This window comes from Dermochelys coriacea, chromosome 8 (genome assembly GCF_009764565.3).
Source record: "Dermochelys coriacea isolate rDerCor1 chromosome 8, rDerCor1.pri.v4, whole genome shotgun sequence".
NCBI lineage: Eukaryota > Metazoa > Chordata > Testudines > Dermochelyidae > Dermochelys > Dermochelys coriacea.
This window is the reverse complement of record NC_050075.1, coordinates 85,802,176-85,817,877: the sequence shown is the minus strand read 5'-3', so window position 1 is coordinate 85,817,877 and position 15,702 is coordinate 85,802,176. Positions and strand designations below refer to the sequence as shown.

Sequence of the window (15,702 nt, the reverse complement as noted above, 5' to 3'; positions counted from 1 at the left end):
TAATGGCTTGTAGAAAGTGGTGTTGGAGAGCTGCCTAGTAGCCTCTTGTCCATACTCCGACCTATTCATGATGACGACAGCACCTCCTTTGTCAGCCTTTTTGATTATGATGTCAGAGTTGTTTCTGAGGCTGTGGATGGCACTGTGTTCTGCATGGCTGAGGTTATGGGGTAAGCGATGCTGCTTTTCCACAATTTCAGCTCGTGCACGTCGGCGGAAGCAGTCTATGTAGAAATCCAGGCTGCTGTTTCGACCTTCAGGAGGAGTCCACCCAGAATCCTTCTTTTTGTAGTGTTGGCAGGAAGGTCTCTGTGGGTTAATATGTTGGTCAGAGGTGTGTTGGAAATATTCCTTGAGTCTGAGACGTCATTTTTTTTTCCACCAAATGCATCCGATGAAGTGAGCTGTAGCTCACGAAAGCTTATGCTCTAATAAATTTGTTAGTCTCTAAGGTGCCACAAGTACTCCTTTTCTTTTTGCGAATACAGACTAACACGGCTGCTACTCTGAAACCTATAGAATATAATGCGTACTAGTTACAACAGACATCACTCTACTCTCAACCTTTATTCATTATACACAATTAGGTGAAATACATGTGGCAGAGGTGTATGTGAAGGACACAAGGTTTGAATAAATGAGAGTTTATGATAGGGATCGGCAATCTTTGCCATGCGGCCTGTCAGGAAAATCCGCTGGCAGGCCGGGATGGTTTGTTTACCTGCAGCATCCGCAGGTTTGGCCGATCACAGCTCCCACTGGCAGGGGTTCGCCATTCCAGGCCAATGGGGGCTGCGGGAAGTGGTGTCCAGCACATCCCTCTGCCCGCGCCGTTTCCCACAGCCCCCATTGGCCTGGAATGGCGAACCACGGCCAGTGGGAGCTGCGATCGGCCGAACCTGCAGACGCTGAAGGTAAACAAACGGTCCCGTCCCAGCAGCAGATTTCCCTGACAGGCCGCGTGCCAAAGGTTGCCGATCCCTGGTCTACGATACAGATAAAACAAGATTGCAAATCATTCTCCAGTTCAGAAGGATAAGAATTTTCTCTTAAAGGAACTATTCCATCTGGAGAGAATATAATACATGAACATTTGCTGGCTATCTGTTGAGGGTCCTACACTGTTACAAGAGGCACTTATTACTTAAAATGTTTATCTATTACCCGTAACATGTTTTAATCCATTTTGTACAATGTACTTTTGAACAAGGATATAGTATTCATGAAACATGGCAAATTAATGGGATCCATTAATAATGTAACATTTCTGCCAACTAGCAGAACAGAATGTAAATGGTACTAAGAACCTAAAACTCTGGGAACATTCACCTTAATTATAAACAAATTGTATAATTATATCTGCAACAGTGAATGAAGGATCCAAACTCCCTCTCACCGCCGTGAATGGAAGTTTTGTCATTGGCTTCAATGGGAGTCTGAGTCTGGAAAAATAACTAAATATGCATTCTATAAAAGCACGTCATGCTTTTACCTACATTTACTCAGTAATGTGGGAAGACTAAGAAGGGTCAAAAGGATTAATTATACTGAGCAAAGAAAGTAATTTTTAAAATTATTTTTTTAAAAAGCTTTTTCAATCTATATTGCCATGGTGATGACAAACTCTATTTAATGGATCACTGAAAGAGTTTAATAATTCCACGTCAGTAGCACTTTGATATTTTAGGGTCCATCAGCATTTACTCTCTAAGCCATCACTTTTAGCGCTAACTAGGTGATAGGTGATAAACTAGGTGATAAAAAAAACTGGCTTTTTAGTAGAACTAGGATACTTTTCTCATGATGACATACTTTGTTTCCTAAATTCTTTACAACAGTTTTTGTATTACTTTTAAGGCTTCCTTTATTGAAAGATTTGTGTATGGTGAGACTTTATCAAAAAAATACCACCATTTCATTTTCCTCTGTTTATATTTTGTACCCGTAGAATCTAAATTCAGAAAAGCAAATGAAGATTGCAGATCAGGAGCCATAACATCCAAAAGAAAAAGAAAAACTCTCAGCAACATGGCTTATACCAACACTGAACAACTGTTTGTAGGTTAGGGGACAGTGGTGTGTGTAAAATTAAGCATGCGTATTAAGTCTTTGAAGGATCAGGACCCCATTCTTTACCTGCAGTATCTCTATGATGTTAATGAAGTGTAAATTATTACGTCTGTCAATTAATTGCAATTAACTCACGTGATTAACTAAAAAAATGAATCACAATTAAAAAATTTAATCATGACTAATCACACGTTTAATTGCACTGTAAAACAGTAGAATGCCAATTGAAATTTAATAAATACAGTAAAAGCTGTTTTATCCGGCATGTTGGGGAAATGGAGAGTGCCGGTAAGTGAAAAATGCCAGTTAACTGAGAGGGAGGGAGTTTGGGTGCGGGAGGGGGTGTGGGGCGTGGGCTCTGGGCAGGAGTTTTGAGTGCAGGAGGGGGCTTGGGGCAGTGGGTTGGGGCACAGGAGTGGGTGCGGGATGCTGGATCCAGGGGGTGCTCACCGCGGGCGGCTCCCCACAAGCGGTGACCAGTCCTGGATGCTCTTAGGCAGAGGCGTGGCACGTGGCTCTGTGCGCTGCCCCCACCCCGCCCCGAGCACTAGCTGTGCAGTTCCCATTGGCTGGGAATCACGGCCAATGAGAGCTGCGGGGGTGGTGCCTGTGGGTGGAAACAGTGCGCAGATCCACCTGCCATGCCCCTGCCTAGGAGCAGCTGGGACAGGTCACCACTTCTGGGGAGGCGCCTGATGTGAGCACCTCCCGGATCTGGCCCCCTGCACCTCCTCCCATGCCCCAACCACTGCCCGAGCCCCCTCGTGCACCCAAACTCCCTCTCAGAGCCTGTGTGCCACACCCCCTCCTACACCCCAACCCCCTGCCGGCCCCACACCAGCCAGACAATAAACCAGAATTTCAATGAAGATCAGAAATGCCGGTTTATAGAGCTTTCCGGTTGATGAAGAGACAGGTAAAACAGCTTTTATTGTACTTGTGGGTGTTTTTCTACATTTTCAAATACACTGATTTTAATTACAACACAGATTACAAAATGTATAGTGCTCACTTTATATTATGTTTATTACAAATATTTGCACTGTAAAAAGATTAAAAAAATAGTATTTTTCAATTCACCTCAGACAATTACCGTAGTGTAATCTCTTTGTTGTGAAAGTAAAACTTACAAATGTAGTTTTTGTTTGTTTGTTACATACCTGCACTCAAAACAAACCAATTTGTTTACCTTTATGGGAGATAATGCTGCCCACTTATTATTTACAATGTCATCTGAAAGTGAGAAGAGGCGTTCGCATGGCATTTTTGAAGCCGGCATTGCAAGGTATTTATGTGCCACATATGCCAAACATTCGTATGCCCCTTCCTGCTTTGACCACCATTCCAGAGGACATGCTTCCATGCTGATGATGCTCATTGAAAAAAATGTGTTAATTAAATTTGTGACTGAACTCCTTGGGGGAGAATTGCATGTCTCTGGCTCTGTTTTACCCGCATCTTCCATATATTTCATGTTATAGCAGTCTTGGATGATGACCCACCACATGTTGTTCATTTTAAGAACACTTTCACTGCAGATTTGACAAAACACAAAGAAGATATCAATGTGATATTTCTAAGGATAGATACAGCACTCAACCCAAGGTTTAAGAATCTGAAGTGCCTTCCAAAATCTGAGAGGGAGAAGGTGTGGAACATGCTTTCAGAAGTGTTAAAAAGAGAAATACTTTGATGTGGAAACTACAGAACACGAACCACCAAAAAAGAAAATCAACCTTCTGCTGGTGACATCTGATTCAGATGATGAAAATGAACATGCGTTGGTCCATGCTGTTTTGGATCGTTATCAAGCAGAACCTGTCATCAGCACGGACACATGTCCTCTGGAATGATGGCTGAATCATGAAGGGACATATGAATCTCTAGAGCATCTGGCACATAAATACCTTGCAACGCCAGCTACATGTTTGGCATGCAAACACCTGTTCTTACTTTCAGGTGACATTGTAAACAAGAAGCGGGCAGCATTATCTCCTGCAAATGTAAACAAACTTGTTTGAGCGACTGGCTGAATAAGAAGTAGGACTGAGTGGACTTGTAGGCTCTCAAGTTTTACATTGTTTTATTTTTGAATGCAGTTATTTTTTGTATATAATTCTACATTTGTAAGTTCAACTTTCACAATAAAGAGATTGCACTATGGTACATGTATTAGGTGAACTGAAAAATACTATTTATTTTGTTTTTTACAGTGCAAATATTTGTACTAAAATAATAATATAAAGCGAGCACTGTATACTTCGTATTCTGTGTTGTAATTGAAATAAATATATTTGAAAATGTAGAAAATATCCCAAACTATTTAAATAAATGGTATTCTATTATTGTTTAACAGTGTGTTTAATCACTTGACAGACCTATAAATTACCGAGTACTGAGCAGAACAACCCAGCCTCACAATGATGATACATTTCCTTTGGACTGGTGTTGATAAATCGACAGCAGTTAACACTAGAAAATTAAAACCAGCCTATCTGGTCTACACTAGAAAATTAAGTCGTCTTGGCTATGTCTCTCAGGAGTATGAAAAATCCAAACCCATGAGCAGCATAGTTAAAACGACATAATCTCTGGTATAGGCAGTGCTACATCAACAGAAGAATTCTTCCATCAACCTAGCTACCATATCTCGGGGATTCCCTACACAAACGGGAGAACCCCTCCAATCACTATAAGTAGTGTCTACACTGAAGTGCTACAGCGAAGCAGCTGTGCTGCTGTATCATTTTTAAATGTAGACATCCTCTTAAGCTTGTGAGTAAGTTTACAACTCCTGTGAATAAAGATATTTATGTGCCCAAGGCCTGGTCTACACTAGGAATTTACTTCAGCATAGCTGCTTCTCTCAGGAATGTGAAAAATCCATATCACTGAGAGGGCAAGTCTACACTACAGCTAGGATCAATGCTCTGATATCAATCCACCGGCAGTCAATTTAGCGGGTCTAGTAAAGATCACTCTCCAGTCAACCCCTTCACTCTACCCCCGACGAGAAAAGTAAGGTAAATTGATGGGAGATTTTCTCCCTGTGGTAACTCGACCTAAGGTATGTTGACTCCAGCTACATTATTCACGGAGCTGGAGTTGCATAGCATAGGTTGACTTACCACGGTAGTGTAGATATAGCCAGAGATATAGCTATCCCAGCCTAACTCCCAGGGTACACAGCACTGCCCTTGAAGAATTCTTCCATTGACCTAGCTACAGCCTCTCAGGGAGGTGGATTATCTACATAAACAGCTGCACCACTGTAGCAGTTTAAGTTTAGACATACCCCAAGCCCTTGTAGGCTTGAGCCTATGCACAGAAGATACATTCATAGGTTCCTAAAAAGTCCACCCATTAATAGAACTGGAAGGAAAGCTATTTTTCTCTTTAATTGATAATCCTTGTTTGCTTTGAATAACCAAAATACCACTAAAAAGTGCATTTATATACAAATTATTCAACAGTATTATTCAAAAGTTTGGTATGAGCAGTCACTGAAGAATGCTTATGATTTAAATGCATAGTCTGTTTTTTCTTGAAGATGTTTTTAATCAAATTGAATAAACATTATAATTCTTTATCATTTGTGACATCTTTAGACACTAGAACATAGCAAAAGAAACAACCCTTTCTTTTTCAGTAAATAACAGAGCAAGTACAAAGGGAAAATAAATGATACAACACAGCATGAACACATTTAGGAAATTCCAAATTTCCTATCAGTGTGCGTCAGAAAGAGAACCATATAATCTACTCATGTTGTTCTTGAAATTAAAACTAGTAAAAACAGGAAACTAGGGCCCTGAACCACTTAAGCAGACTTTTATGTGTCCATGTGCACTCAAATGCACCCATATGAATTCAGTTGTAAGACTGGGCCAAAATACTGAGATGCATGTATTATAAAAGTTTTCCAAACCAGATACTTTAAAGACAAAAGTTATTGTGCCACTTTAACACATCATTTATTACTATACTTCTCTGTATAGTACGCAGACCATCAGGTACCAAGACACATGGATCACTTTGTGCACTTCTGACATGCAGCCACTTCCGGGTCAGAACACTACTGCTTGAGCCAGGAGGTGAAGAAGAACACCGCAACTATTGGCAGGTGTAAGCTGGGGATTTAGGGAGCTATGCCATAGACACTCAGGTGGGAATCCAGCCAGGGAATGGAGTTTGACAACCTGACTCTTCGAAAAAATGCCAAGAAAAAAAGGAGTACTTGTGGCACCTTAGAGACTAACAAATTTATTAGAGCATAAGCTTTCGTGAGCTACAGCTCACTTCATCGGATGTATTTGTGAAGTGAGCTGTGGCTCACGAAAGCTTATGCTCTAATAAATTTGTTAGTCTCTAAGGTGCCACAAGTACTCCTTTTCTTTTTGCGAATACAGACTAACACGGCTGCTACTCTGAAAAATGCCAAGGAATCTTTGCCCCCCCAACTCTGTAGTGAGAAATTACCAAACGGGAGTGCACTACAGTTAGCCCTTAGCGACCAGGGCGGCCCTGCTTTAAATCTTCTCTCATCCCTGCCTGTCGGGCCCCCCCCGGGATTCAGCCCCCTGCCCGGGCCGGGCCAGACCCCGGAGTTCAGCCTCCCTCTGGGCCTCCGGGCCCGTTAAGAGACTCTCGGGTTCAGCCCCGCTCCTAGGTGAAACCCCGGGGCTGGGCTCCCTCAGTTCCCACGACCAGTTAGAGACCCCGGGGTTCAGCCCCCCTACCCGGGAGCAAGCTCCGCCGCCTCCCACTCCACTCTCACCCGCGTCCCAGCTCCGGCGGTGGCTGAGCGGCAGGTAGCGGCGGCCTTGTTTGTCCGGCGGCTACCATGGGAACCGGCCCGAGAGCCGCCCACTGCTCCCCGCCCCCGGGGCTAGGCCGGGCCGGGCCGGGCCGTGCGGGGCGGGGCCGGTAACCGAACCCGGAAGGCCCCAGCTAGGCCTGGCCCTGAGCCGGCGAGATGCCGGCGGGGGCCGAGCTCGATGTTTTGCTCCAAGAGGCCACTCGGCGGAGACTGGCGAAGTTCGACGAGCTGAGAGGTAGGGGCCGGGGTCGCTGCTGGCGTCTCCGCCGGGGTGGCGCCGCTGCTTCAGCAGCGGGGCCTCAGGCTCAGGGGGAGCCCCCCCCCCCCGGAACCGCAGCGTCACGCTCCCCTCCCTGAGCCTAACCGCCCTGAGCCTAGGCCCTGACCCGGCAAAGAGAGCCAGGGCCCCCCCCAGCCCCAGCCGAAACACCTGGGCGCCTCCCGAGCTCGACTCCTCTCCGCGGAAGGCACCAGACGTGAAGTTAAGCGCGCCTGGGAGCGGCTGCAGGATCCGGAGCTTGTTTGGGTAGCGCAGTGGTTCTTAGGGCCGCCGCCGCCGCTTGTGCGGGGGAAGCCCCCGGCGGGCCGGGCCCGTTTGTTTACCTGCCGCGTGGGCAGGTTCGGCCGATGGCGGCTCCCACTGGCCGCGGGTCGCCGCTGCAGGCCAATGGGGGCTGCGGGAAGCGGCGCGGGCCCAGGGACGTGCTGGCCGCCCTGCCCGCAGCCCCCGGTAAACAAACCGGCCCCGCCCGCCAGGGGCTTTCCCTGAGCAAGCGGCCGCCCTCGTTTTGGAGCCACTGGTGTAGCGTTTTCCACCTGTAAAGCTGAAAGACCAGCGCTTTTCTTGGAAAGTAAGTAATATCCCCAGCACTGGCTCTGGCTTTTACTAACTGATGGGGAAATTGAGAGGCGGAGAGTTGTGTCCAAGCGAACACCCCGCGAGGTCACTCAGCAAGGCCCCAGTCATGCAGGGTTAACTCTTAAGGCCGGGAGTATTCCCACTGACTTCATTGGAACTGCTGACATATTTAAAGTTAAACACGTGCATCAACGTTTGCAGGATCAGGGCCCCAGTCATTTGTAAAGATGGGGCGAGAACCCTGCTTTTCTGACTCCTAGTTCCATTTCTGTATTCGCTGTTTTAGTCCACAGTCCTTCAAAAGCATCCTTTTAGTCGATTCTTACATCACTGTGACTCCGCCAATGTAGATCCTTGGCTGGTTCACAACTTTATGGAGTGCGGTGTTAAAAGTAGTTGCGGGGGGGGGGGGGGGAGAAGGTTCAAATCTGTTCTGAAATAATGAGTTCTGAGGGGACAACTTCTGCAGATTCTACATAGAGTTTTAGGGGAAAAGTAAGTAGGGAGGGTTGCAAATTATTTTTAAATTTTTCCATTTTACTGTCACTTTTCTTGACAAGCCACTTTTTAAGGGATTTCAAAAAAGAGGTGAGAGAGGAGAAATACAGTGTTTCCACTACAGCTGCTAGTTATGCAAATCAACATGATGTTACGAGATTGAATCTGAGAAGGTTTAAGGTGACTCAGATTACAGGAGAGATGGTGCATATTGAATATATGAACTGCCCTATATGACTGTATCAATGTTTTATAAAACAATAATTCCATTAAGAGTGACCGTTATTATAGACAAAGAATAATTAAATTTTCGTGGGATTTGAGTTACAACGGGTTGATGGATGTTTCTGAGCTAAGAGCATTGCTCATGTGTTAACTCTAAGGAACAAAGGTAGCATAGCATTCTCTTATTAGTTAGGGTCTAGTTAAGAGTATGCAGATTCCTTGGTGCACCCATAAAGAGCAAGGTCAACGCTGTACACCAGAGTGTTAAAGTGGCTAGAATTGTTACATGAATAAGGCTATAAGGCCATGTCTAGACTAAGGGCTTGTCCATACCAACAACACTTAGTTTGCAGCAGGCTGGGACATAAATCTACTTTGGGCTAGCCTGCTGTGCACCAAGTGTTCTTGTAGACTCTGCTGTCACACACTAACAGTTCCTTAAGCACACTAAGGTTTTTATAACAAGATAGATACATAAAATCCTAAAGTGAAATCCTGGCTCCACTGATCTCCATGGTAAAACTCCCATTCTCTTCAATGAGGTCCTTATTTCACCCCTAATGTGAATAGGGCAAATTGTTGTTTTATCTTAATGTAGCCAGTCGAGGGGAATCGTAGTAGGAAGTTCAGGATTTCTGGATTTCCTAAGCATTGTTGGGCAAGTCTGTCATAATGAATATACATGAGGCAACCAAATTAAGGTTGTATATGGCCACTTTTATTTGGGCATTTAATAACATTTGAGTGCTTGATTTTAATGCAAGTTCCTTTAATGTAGTTTTTGTGTGTCATACTACTGAGAATGTCATTAATCTCTCACAATTGTACTCTACTGATGGTCTCTCTTGTTAACTCACTTTTTTCAAATAGGTAAAGTCACACAAACTGGAGAATTCTGGGATGTTGTTGTAATTACAGCAGCTGACAAAAAACAGGAATTGGCTTATCAGCAACAGCTATCAGAAAAGTTGAAAAGAAAGGAACTCCCTCTTAGAGTTCATTACCATGTTTTTGTGGATCCCCCTGGACCAAAAATTGGTGGGTATTTTATTGCCAATTTTTCTGTTTTCGCTTACATGATATAGTAGTTGATACATACATTTTTCTGACAGTCAGTCAAAGAAATTAACTTTGCCAGTCTCTGACTACATTCAGTATAAAGCCAGAAGGCACCCCATTGTCACCATCTGGTCTGTCCTCCGGTATAATACAGGCCATAGAACTTCCCTCAATTAATTTATATTTGAACTAGTACATTTATTTTAGAAAAATAGCCAATCTTGATTAAAAATTTTCAGTGATGCAGAAGCCACCTCACCACTGGTAAGGTTTGTAGTTTAAGATTTCATTATAAATTGACTAATTTTCAGACAGACAAAAAGTGCTCATTGTAGTAAGTATTATGACAGTTGTCTCTTACAGCAAACGAGTTCCAGAAAGCTGTTAGAAGCAGAATTATATTAACTAAATCACAGAAAGTGTTCTAATGGCATTAAGCACTGTATTTTGATTCAAATGTGTAATTATTAGCATTAATGAATCTGGTGCTCCTTTGGACTTCATATCAGTTCAGCAGATGTATTAAAATTTACCTAGTAACATTTATATATTGCCCTTAAGGTGCATGCACAGTATATAGATCATGGTGGTTTAGACTTTGATTGTATAATAAGTGCATAACACAGAATGTCACTGATTCATGTTGTTCTTATATGTTCATATTGTACATCATAACTGATCCATTATGGTCTATAGTGGAATACGTTTACACCTGTTCGATCCATAACACTGAATACATAGCAAGAATCTTAATGAAAAGTAGTCACTGAGCATGCACAGTGTCATCTTGTAAACTTCAGTAGCTCAGCCATTTGTTTAGAAAGTAACAAATATGATTAGAATATAGTATAATCTGCAAAGATTAATTTTCTGAAATTATTTTATGTTATAGGAGAACAATAAATACCAAAATACTGGTAAACATCTATTTTTTTTCCTTTTCTGTACTGTACATGTCAAAAAGGTCGTTTGAAAACTTGCTTAAAATCATTAGTGAGATTTTGTATGACAGGTTACATGTCCAATTTTTATAGCCTCTGGAATTGATGACGGATCATTGATGATGATGTCACTCAGAGGATGAATTGGAGTGGGGGAAAGTGTTCTTTTTTCCCCAAGACCTGCCCATGTGAAATGTTGTTTATAGTGGATTGTGCAGAGCATCATAAGGTGACTGCCCAACCTCCTTCCTGCAAGGTTTGATCAACAGTATTGAGATGGAGCAGAATAGTACCATCCTTTCAGAGTTGTTTTATGCAATCTCAGGAAGATATCATTGCATCCATAGACACTCAGTTCACAATTTAAAAATGATCTTTGCAGCCATGAGGCTAGAGACTTCATTTAAAAATAATTGACAATTTATGCTCTGGAGCAAGAGGTCAGCATCTTAAAAAAGCACTTATGTGCCCAGATTCCCCAAGCCAGCCTCGTTCAAACCCTGATATTGCTAGCACATGATTTTAGTACATTTGGCATATTTATGTAACTAATGTTAATATTCTTAATTTATGTACCCAATATTTTGTAGGAAATGGTGGATCAACTCTTCATGTCCTTCAGTGCTTGGAAGAGATGTATGGTGATAAATGGACTTCTCTTAATATCATATTAATTCATTCTGGTAAATCCTTTTCCTAATTTAAATTTTCTGTGACACTATGCTATTTTTTTCTTTTCCCCCCGAATGAAAATGTGGTGGTGGTGATGGGGAGAAGAAGTTGTCAAATGTGATGTCTCTTAAGTGAGCTCAGATTTGGCTGGCTGATTTGGCAGTTGAATGGCATCTGAATGTGGGCTTGCAGTTCATATCCAACTATCTCAGCTAAAGGAATCTGGAAGTGCTGTGAAACAGCAACCTTGGCTTTTTGAGAGAAAGAAGCCTTATGTCGCCATACAGCAACATCCTCTGGGGGAGATGGGTTGTTTGGCTCATTTATGGTTTGAAATTGCAAAAGGGACTGCTTACATGTAGAAAGAAGAGAGACATTAATGCCAGTTGCTTTCTGGCAGAGTTTTACTCTGTGCCAGATATTTGCTCATTTTAAGGGAGTGGGAGAAGTAAATATAAAAAATGGTGCCAGGGGAGTAAAGGACAGGAGAGTGGGAAGGTTTATCTACAATATCAAAAATGAAATGGAAGTAATTCAGTTTTGTTGTTTTCACTGTATGCAAAAAGTCCTTTTCCTACTTTACTGTGAGCACAAACTGTAGAGGATGAAGTCAATAAATTAGGAAATGCTCTCTTTAATGCATACTGTCTTTGAACACTTGATGATCGAGATCAGGATCCATTATTAGCTGTCTGAAAGAGTTTGGGATTAGAAATGTCAGTTCTTTAAATCTTCATTTTTTTTTTAAAGGCATGCTTAGAATACAGTCATGTCCATATATAAAATAACCACTTCGATATTGTAACTCATAACTAGTTCTTGATAATTGTATATAGCAGTAAGAGAGCTCTTTAAAGAGGAATGTGAATGTTTGTGTGTGAAATTTGTATATAATAAAACTTTTTTTTTTTAAGGTGGTTATAGTCAACGTTTACCAAATGCAAGTGCACTGGGAAAAATTTTCACAGCTTTGCCTTTTGGTGACCCTATTTACCAGATGTTGGAGCTGAAGTTGGCAATGTACATTGATTTTCCTACCCATATGAATCCAGGAATTCTCATTACTTGTGCAGATGATATTGAACTTTATAGTATTGGCGCAACAGAAGTCATCAAGTTTGATAAACCTGGGTTCACTGCATTAGCTCACCCTTCAGATTTGACTATTGGTACCACTCATGGAGTATTTGTGTTAGATTCATCTGCTTTATCAGAAAAAGAGCTTGAATACAGATCTTGTCATCATTTTCTACATAAACCTAATATTGAAAAGATGCATCAGTCTGGTGCAGTATACATAAGAAGGAATTGCTCTCAACCAAACTCCTCTGGAGAACACAGTGACTTAAAAATGGACTACGAGTATGTGTATACTGACAGTTTATTTTACATTGATCATAACATTGCAAAACAATTACTAACATTTTTTAAGCAGCTGGACACTCTTTGCTGTGAAATAGATGCATATGGTGATTTTCTCCAGGCTCTGGGACCTGGAGCAACTCATGATTACATAAAAATCACAGATAATGTCACAAAAGAAGGATCACAGTTAGCAGAAATAAGGCAGAAGCTATTTTCTCTTCTTAAAGGAACATCACTTAATGTTATAGTCTTAAATAATTCCAGGTTCTATCATATTGGGACTACACAAGAGTACTTGTTTCATTTTACTTCTGATAGTAAATTGAAATTGGAGCTTGGTTTATTATCTAAAGCTTTTAGCATCTTTCCAGATAAAGCAGAAAACTCAGATATATCGGCATGTATCATTCAAAGCATACTGGATTCAAGTTGTGTTATAGCACCTGCCTCTGTTATTGAATACTCTAGGCTGGGACCTGAGGTTTCAGTAGGGACAAACAGCATTATCAGTGGTTGTTGCGTAAGTGCTAACGCAGTTGTACCACCAAATTCTTTTGTGAGTTCGCTGAGCATCAGAGTTAATGGAAAAGTAATGTATGTGAGTATGGTGCTTGGTGTAGAAGACAACTTGAAAAAGAATGTGAAATTGTTGTCAGACGTACATTCCCTTCAGTTTTTTGGAATCAGTTTACTGCAGTGCTTGGACCTCTGGAACCTGAGAGTTTCAGACCAACTCTTCTCTGGTGACAAGACAAGTTTGGGTTTGTGGACTGCTCGGATTTTCCCTGTTTGTTCTACATTAAGTGGTTCAGTTAGAATGTCATTAAAGATGTTAAACGCTGTGCAAAACAAATCAGCTTTTAAACTGAATGGCTGGAAGCTCCTGTCTATTGAAGAAATGCTCTTCTACAAAGATGTAGAAGACATGTTGAAGTTCAGGCAGCAAATTTACGAAGAAATCACTCTACAAAGACACAAAGAGATCTGATTTGTAGATGTACAATATTTTTACACTTTGCCTTTCTTTAATGTGAAGATGATTGATTGTTTTCAAGCTTGTAAAACCCAGAAGCAAAAAGTATACATCTTTTTTTCTGATTTCATTGAAGTAGAAATAATGAATTTGCATTAACAATGTTATTGTAGCAAAACATTAATAATGCAAAAAACACAGATAAACTATTCTTTTGATGAAAGAATTAATGAAATATTTCAAATCTATGAAAACACTAAGCGGTGAATTTTCTTGGGGTATCCAGTATGTATGGGGTTTTTTTGTTTTGGTTTGTTTTAGTTTTTGTTAATATGGAATGAACATTAATTAGGAGTTTGATTTAAAACTACTTAAAACTTCTTCAATGTATAATGTTGGCTCTTGCAACATGGTGTGGCATAGCAATGAGTTATATTTACCTCTTTCCACGGTATTCTTTTAAAATGGGTATTTTAAGAGGCTAAGGTAATTTTTCATTATTTTAAGCAAAACAAAAGATTTTTTTTATATTTGTTTAAACTTTAGCTCGTCATCACTTTTACAAGCAATGGGAAATTTTGTGTATTTGTGCTATATATATATCTTCTTGCAGAATACTGAATAATTTGTGGAAAGAATGTAATCTAAAAAGCTGTGATCTGAAATATTGTATCATAAGTTATCTGAAGTAAATGCACTTTCCATATCTCTTCATTATGGTCCTTTCTGAATCAACGATTTCCAGAATCTAATGGCTCATTAACTTACGATTCCAATTCTTTGAATCCCCTTATGGTGCATAAGTATCTCTCAAGACTCTTACATCTTGTGGTCATTCCATAACTTCAGTTCTCAAAGGAGACCAGGGCCAGTAGAATGTTCAGTATCACCTTTGAGTATCAAGCTGTAGTAATGCCTCCTTCCTTGTCCTATGTTCAGCTGTATACGCTTGCTACCTGCAGTCTCTCCTGCAAAATAATATCCCTTTTCGTTCTATAATACTGACATCACAATATTCAGTAGCACTGCAATAAACAGCTATTTTGCCCAGAATTTAGAATGTTGTAACAATACACAGTCTCCTCTCTGACAACTCTTCCTCGCACGCTTTCCAGAAGCTTCTTCGTTGATGAATATACCTGCTCTTTCTTCATCATTTGGGAACATGCAGTCACATTCCCAACCCACATCACCCCTTCCATCATGGATTTTTATTCTTGTGTTGACTGTGGATGATCCTGTGCCTTGGCTGTCCATTTTGTGTCTGTGTGCTGAGCTAATTAACTCTGCACACTCCACAAAGTAACTTTATTTTTTTCTCAGATTTGTTTTACTACATTGTTACAATTTAAAATATTTTACCTTTTTTCCCCTTAGAATGTGCCCATTAAGCTGTTACGATGCTAGGGCAAATGAGTTAACAGAGCGTATGACTCCGCTATGCATAAGTGAAAGGTATTTGTTCAGTAGCTGGAAATGTGAGCAAAAAATTGAACTACATTTCTCATGAAAAATATAGTTGAAGTCAAACATGAATTTTATGTTTGTCAGTCCCCAGACCCCTAAAATTAATTATTTTTATATTATAAGCACGGAACCAGATTCTGATCTCTGGCACTAGTCTAAATCCTGAGGAACTCCTTAGATTTACTCTAGTAAAACGGAGATCAGAATTGAGCCCAATATCTTTAATGTTTAACAATAGTTTTAATGACTAAACAAGGCAGTGTATACTGATGTGCAAAATAATGTTGAGTACATGTAGCATTGATCATATCATGGAATTATCAGTAATAAAACTATCCCTTGTTGAGTTCTCCAGAGGTTTTAGAGGAAGGGGAAGCATAGGGTTATAATGTGGAATTTGAGGTTCAGCTTGTTAGGGTAGTGAGCCTAATGAGTGAGTGTGCCATGGTTCACAAAAGATCCTGTGCTTGCGAGTGGTGTTGTAATCAAAGATAAATATCAGATTAAATTTGTACAAAGTGCTTGTGGGCTGCTTTCTTAACTCCTATTGATATTTCTTGATGCCAGCTACAAGGCAATGGAACGTCTCACCAATATTATTTAATACCAAAGTTTTCTTTAACCTTCATCATGTGTCACTGGTAAGACACTACTTCTTTTGGAAGGTTTATCTACTTGAGTTAAAAGTCTCCTGCATGTGAATCGGTACAGAAGAACTAGACCCCCCAGGCTTGCAGGGGGGGTGAAAGTGTGG

At 41.1% G+C, this 15,702-nt stretch overlaps 2 protein-coding genes across 5 annotated transcripts in view; one reads left to right on the top strand and one right to left on the bottom strand.

Annotated features, from left to right (window-relative positions):
• Positions 1–6,974, bottom strand: part of LRRIQ3 (leucine rich repeats and IQ motif containing 3) — a 117,810-nt gene extending 110,836 nt beyond the window's left edge. The window contains exon 1 of one of the 3 annotated variants that reach the window (XM_038412098.2): positions 6,848–6,974. The gene's annotated coding sequence lies outside the window, so the exon portion shown is untranslated. Of the gene's footprint in view, positions 1–513; positions 763–6,120; positions 6,376–6,847 lie in introns of those variants that run through there. The other 2 variants (XM_043520183.1, XM_038412096.2) reach the window with 2 other exon arrangements.
• Positions 6,975–6,987: 13 nt separating this feature from the next.
• Positions 6,988–14,187, top strand: FPGT (fucose-1-phosphate guanylyltransferase). Of its 2 annotated transcripts, XM_038412095.2 has the most exons (4): positions 6,988–7,124; positions 9,342–9,509; positions 11,062–11,154; positions 12,058–14,187. In XM_038412095.2, the coding sequence occupies exons 1-4, from the start codon at positions 7,046–7,048 to the stop codon at positions 13,494–13,496; spliced, it is 1,779 nt and encodes a 592-aa protein (XP_038268023.1). In that variant the 5' UTR covers positions 6,988–7,045; the 3' UTR covers positions 13,497–14,187. The 2 variants fall into 2 exon arrangements, with proteins under 2 accessions (XP_038268023.1, XP_043376120.1); XM_043520185.1 differs by lacking the exon at positions 11,062–11,154.
• The last annotated feature ends 1,515 nt before the right edge of the window (positions 14,188–15,702 follow it).

Coding starts and splice junctions, on each gene's coding strand:
- FPGT (XM_038412095.2), top strand. CDS start 7,046: ATGCCGGCGGGGGCCGAGCTCGATGTTTTGCTCCAAGAGGCCACTCGG. Junction 7,125..9,341: donor GAAGTTCGACGAGCTGAGAG/GTAGGGGCCGGG, acceptor TTTTTCAAATAG/GTAAAGTCACACAAACTGGA. Junction 11,155..12,057: donor TATCATATTAATTCATTCTG/GTAAATCCTTTT, acceptor TTTTTTTTTAAG/GTGGTTATAGTCAACGTTTA.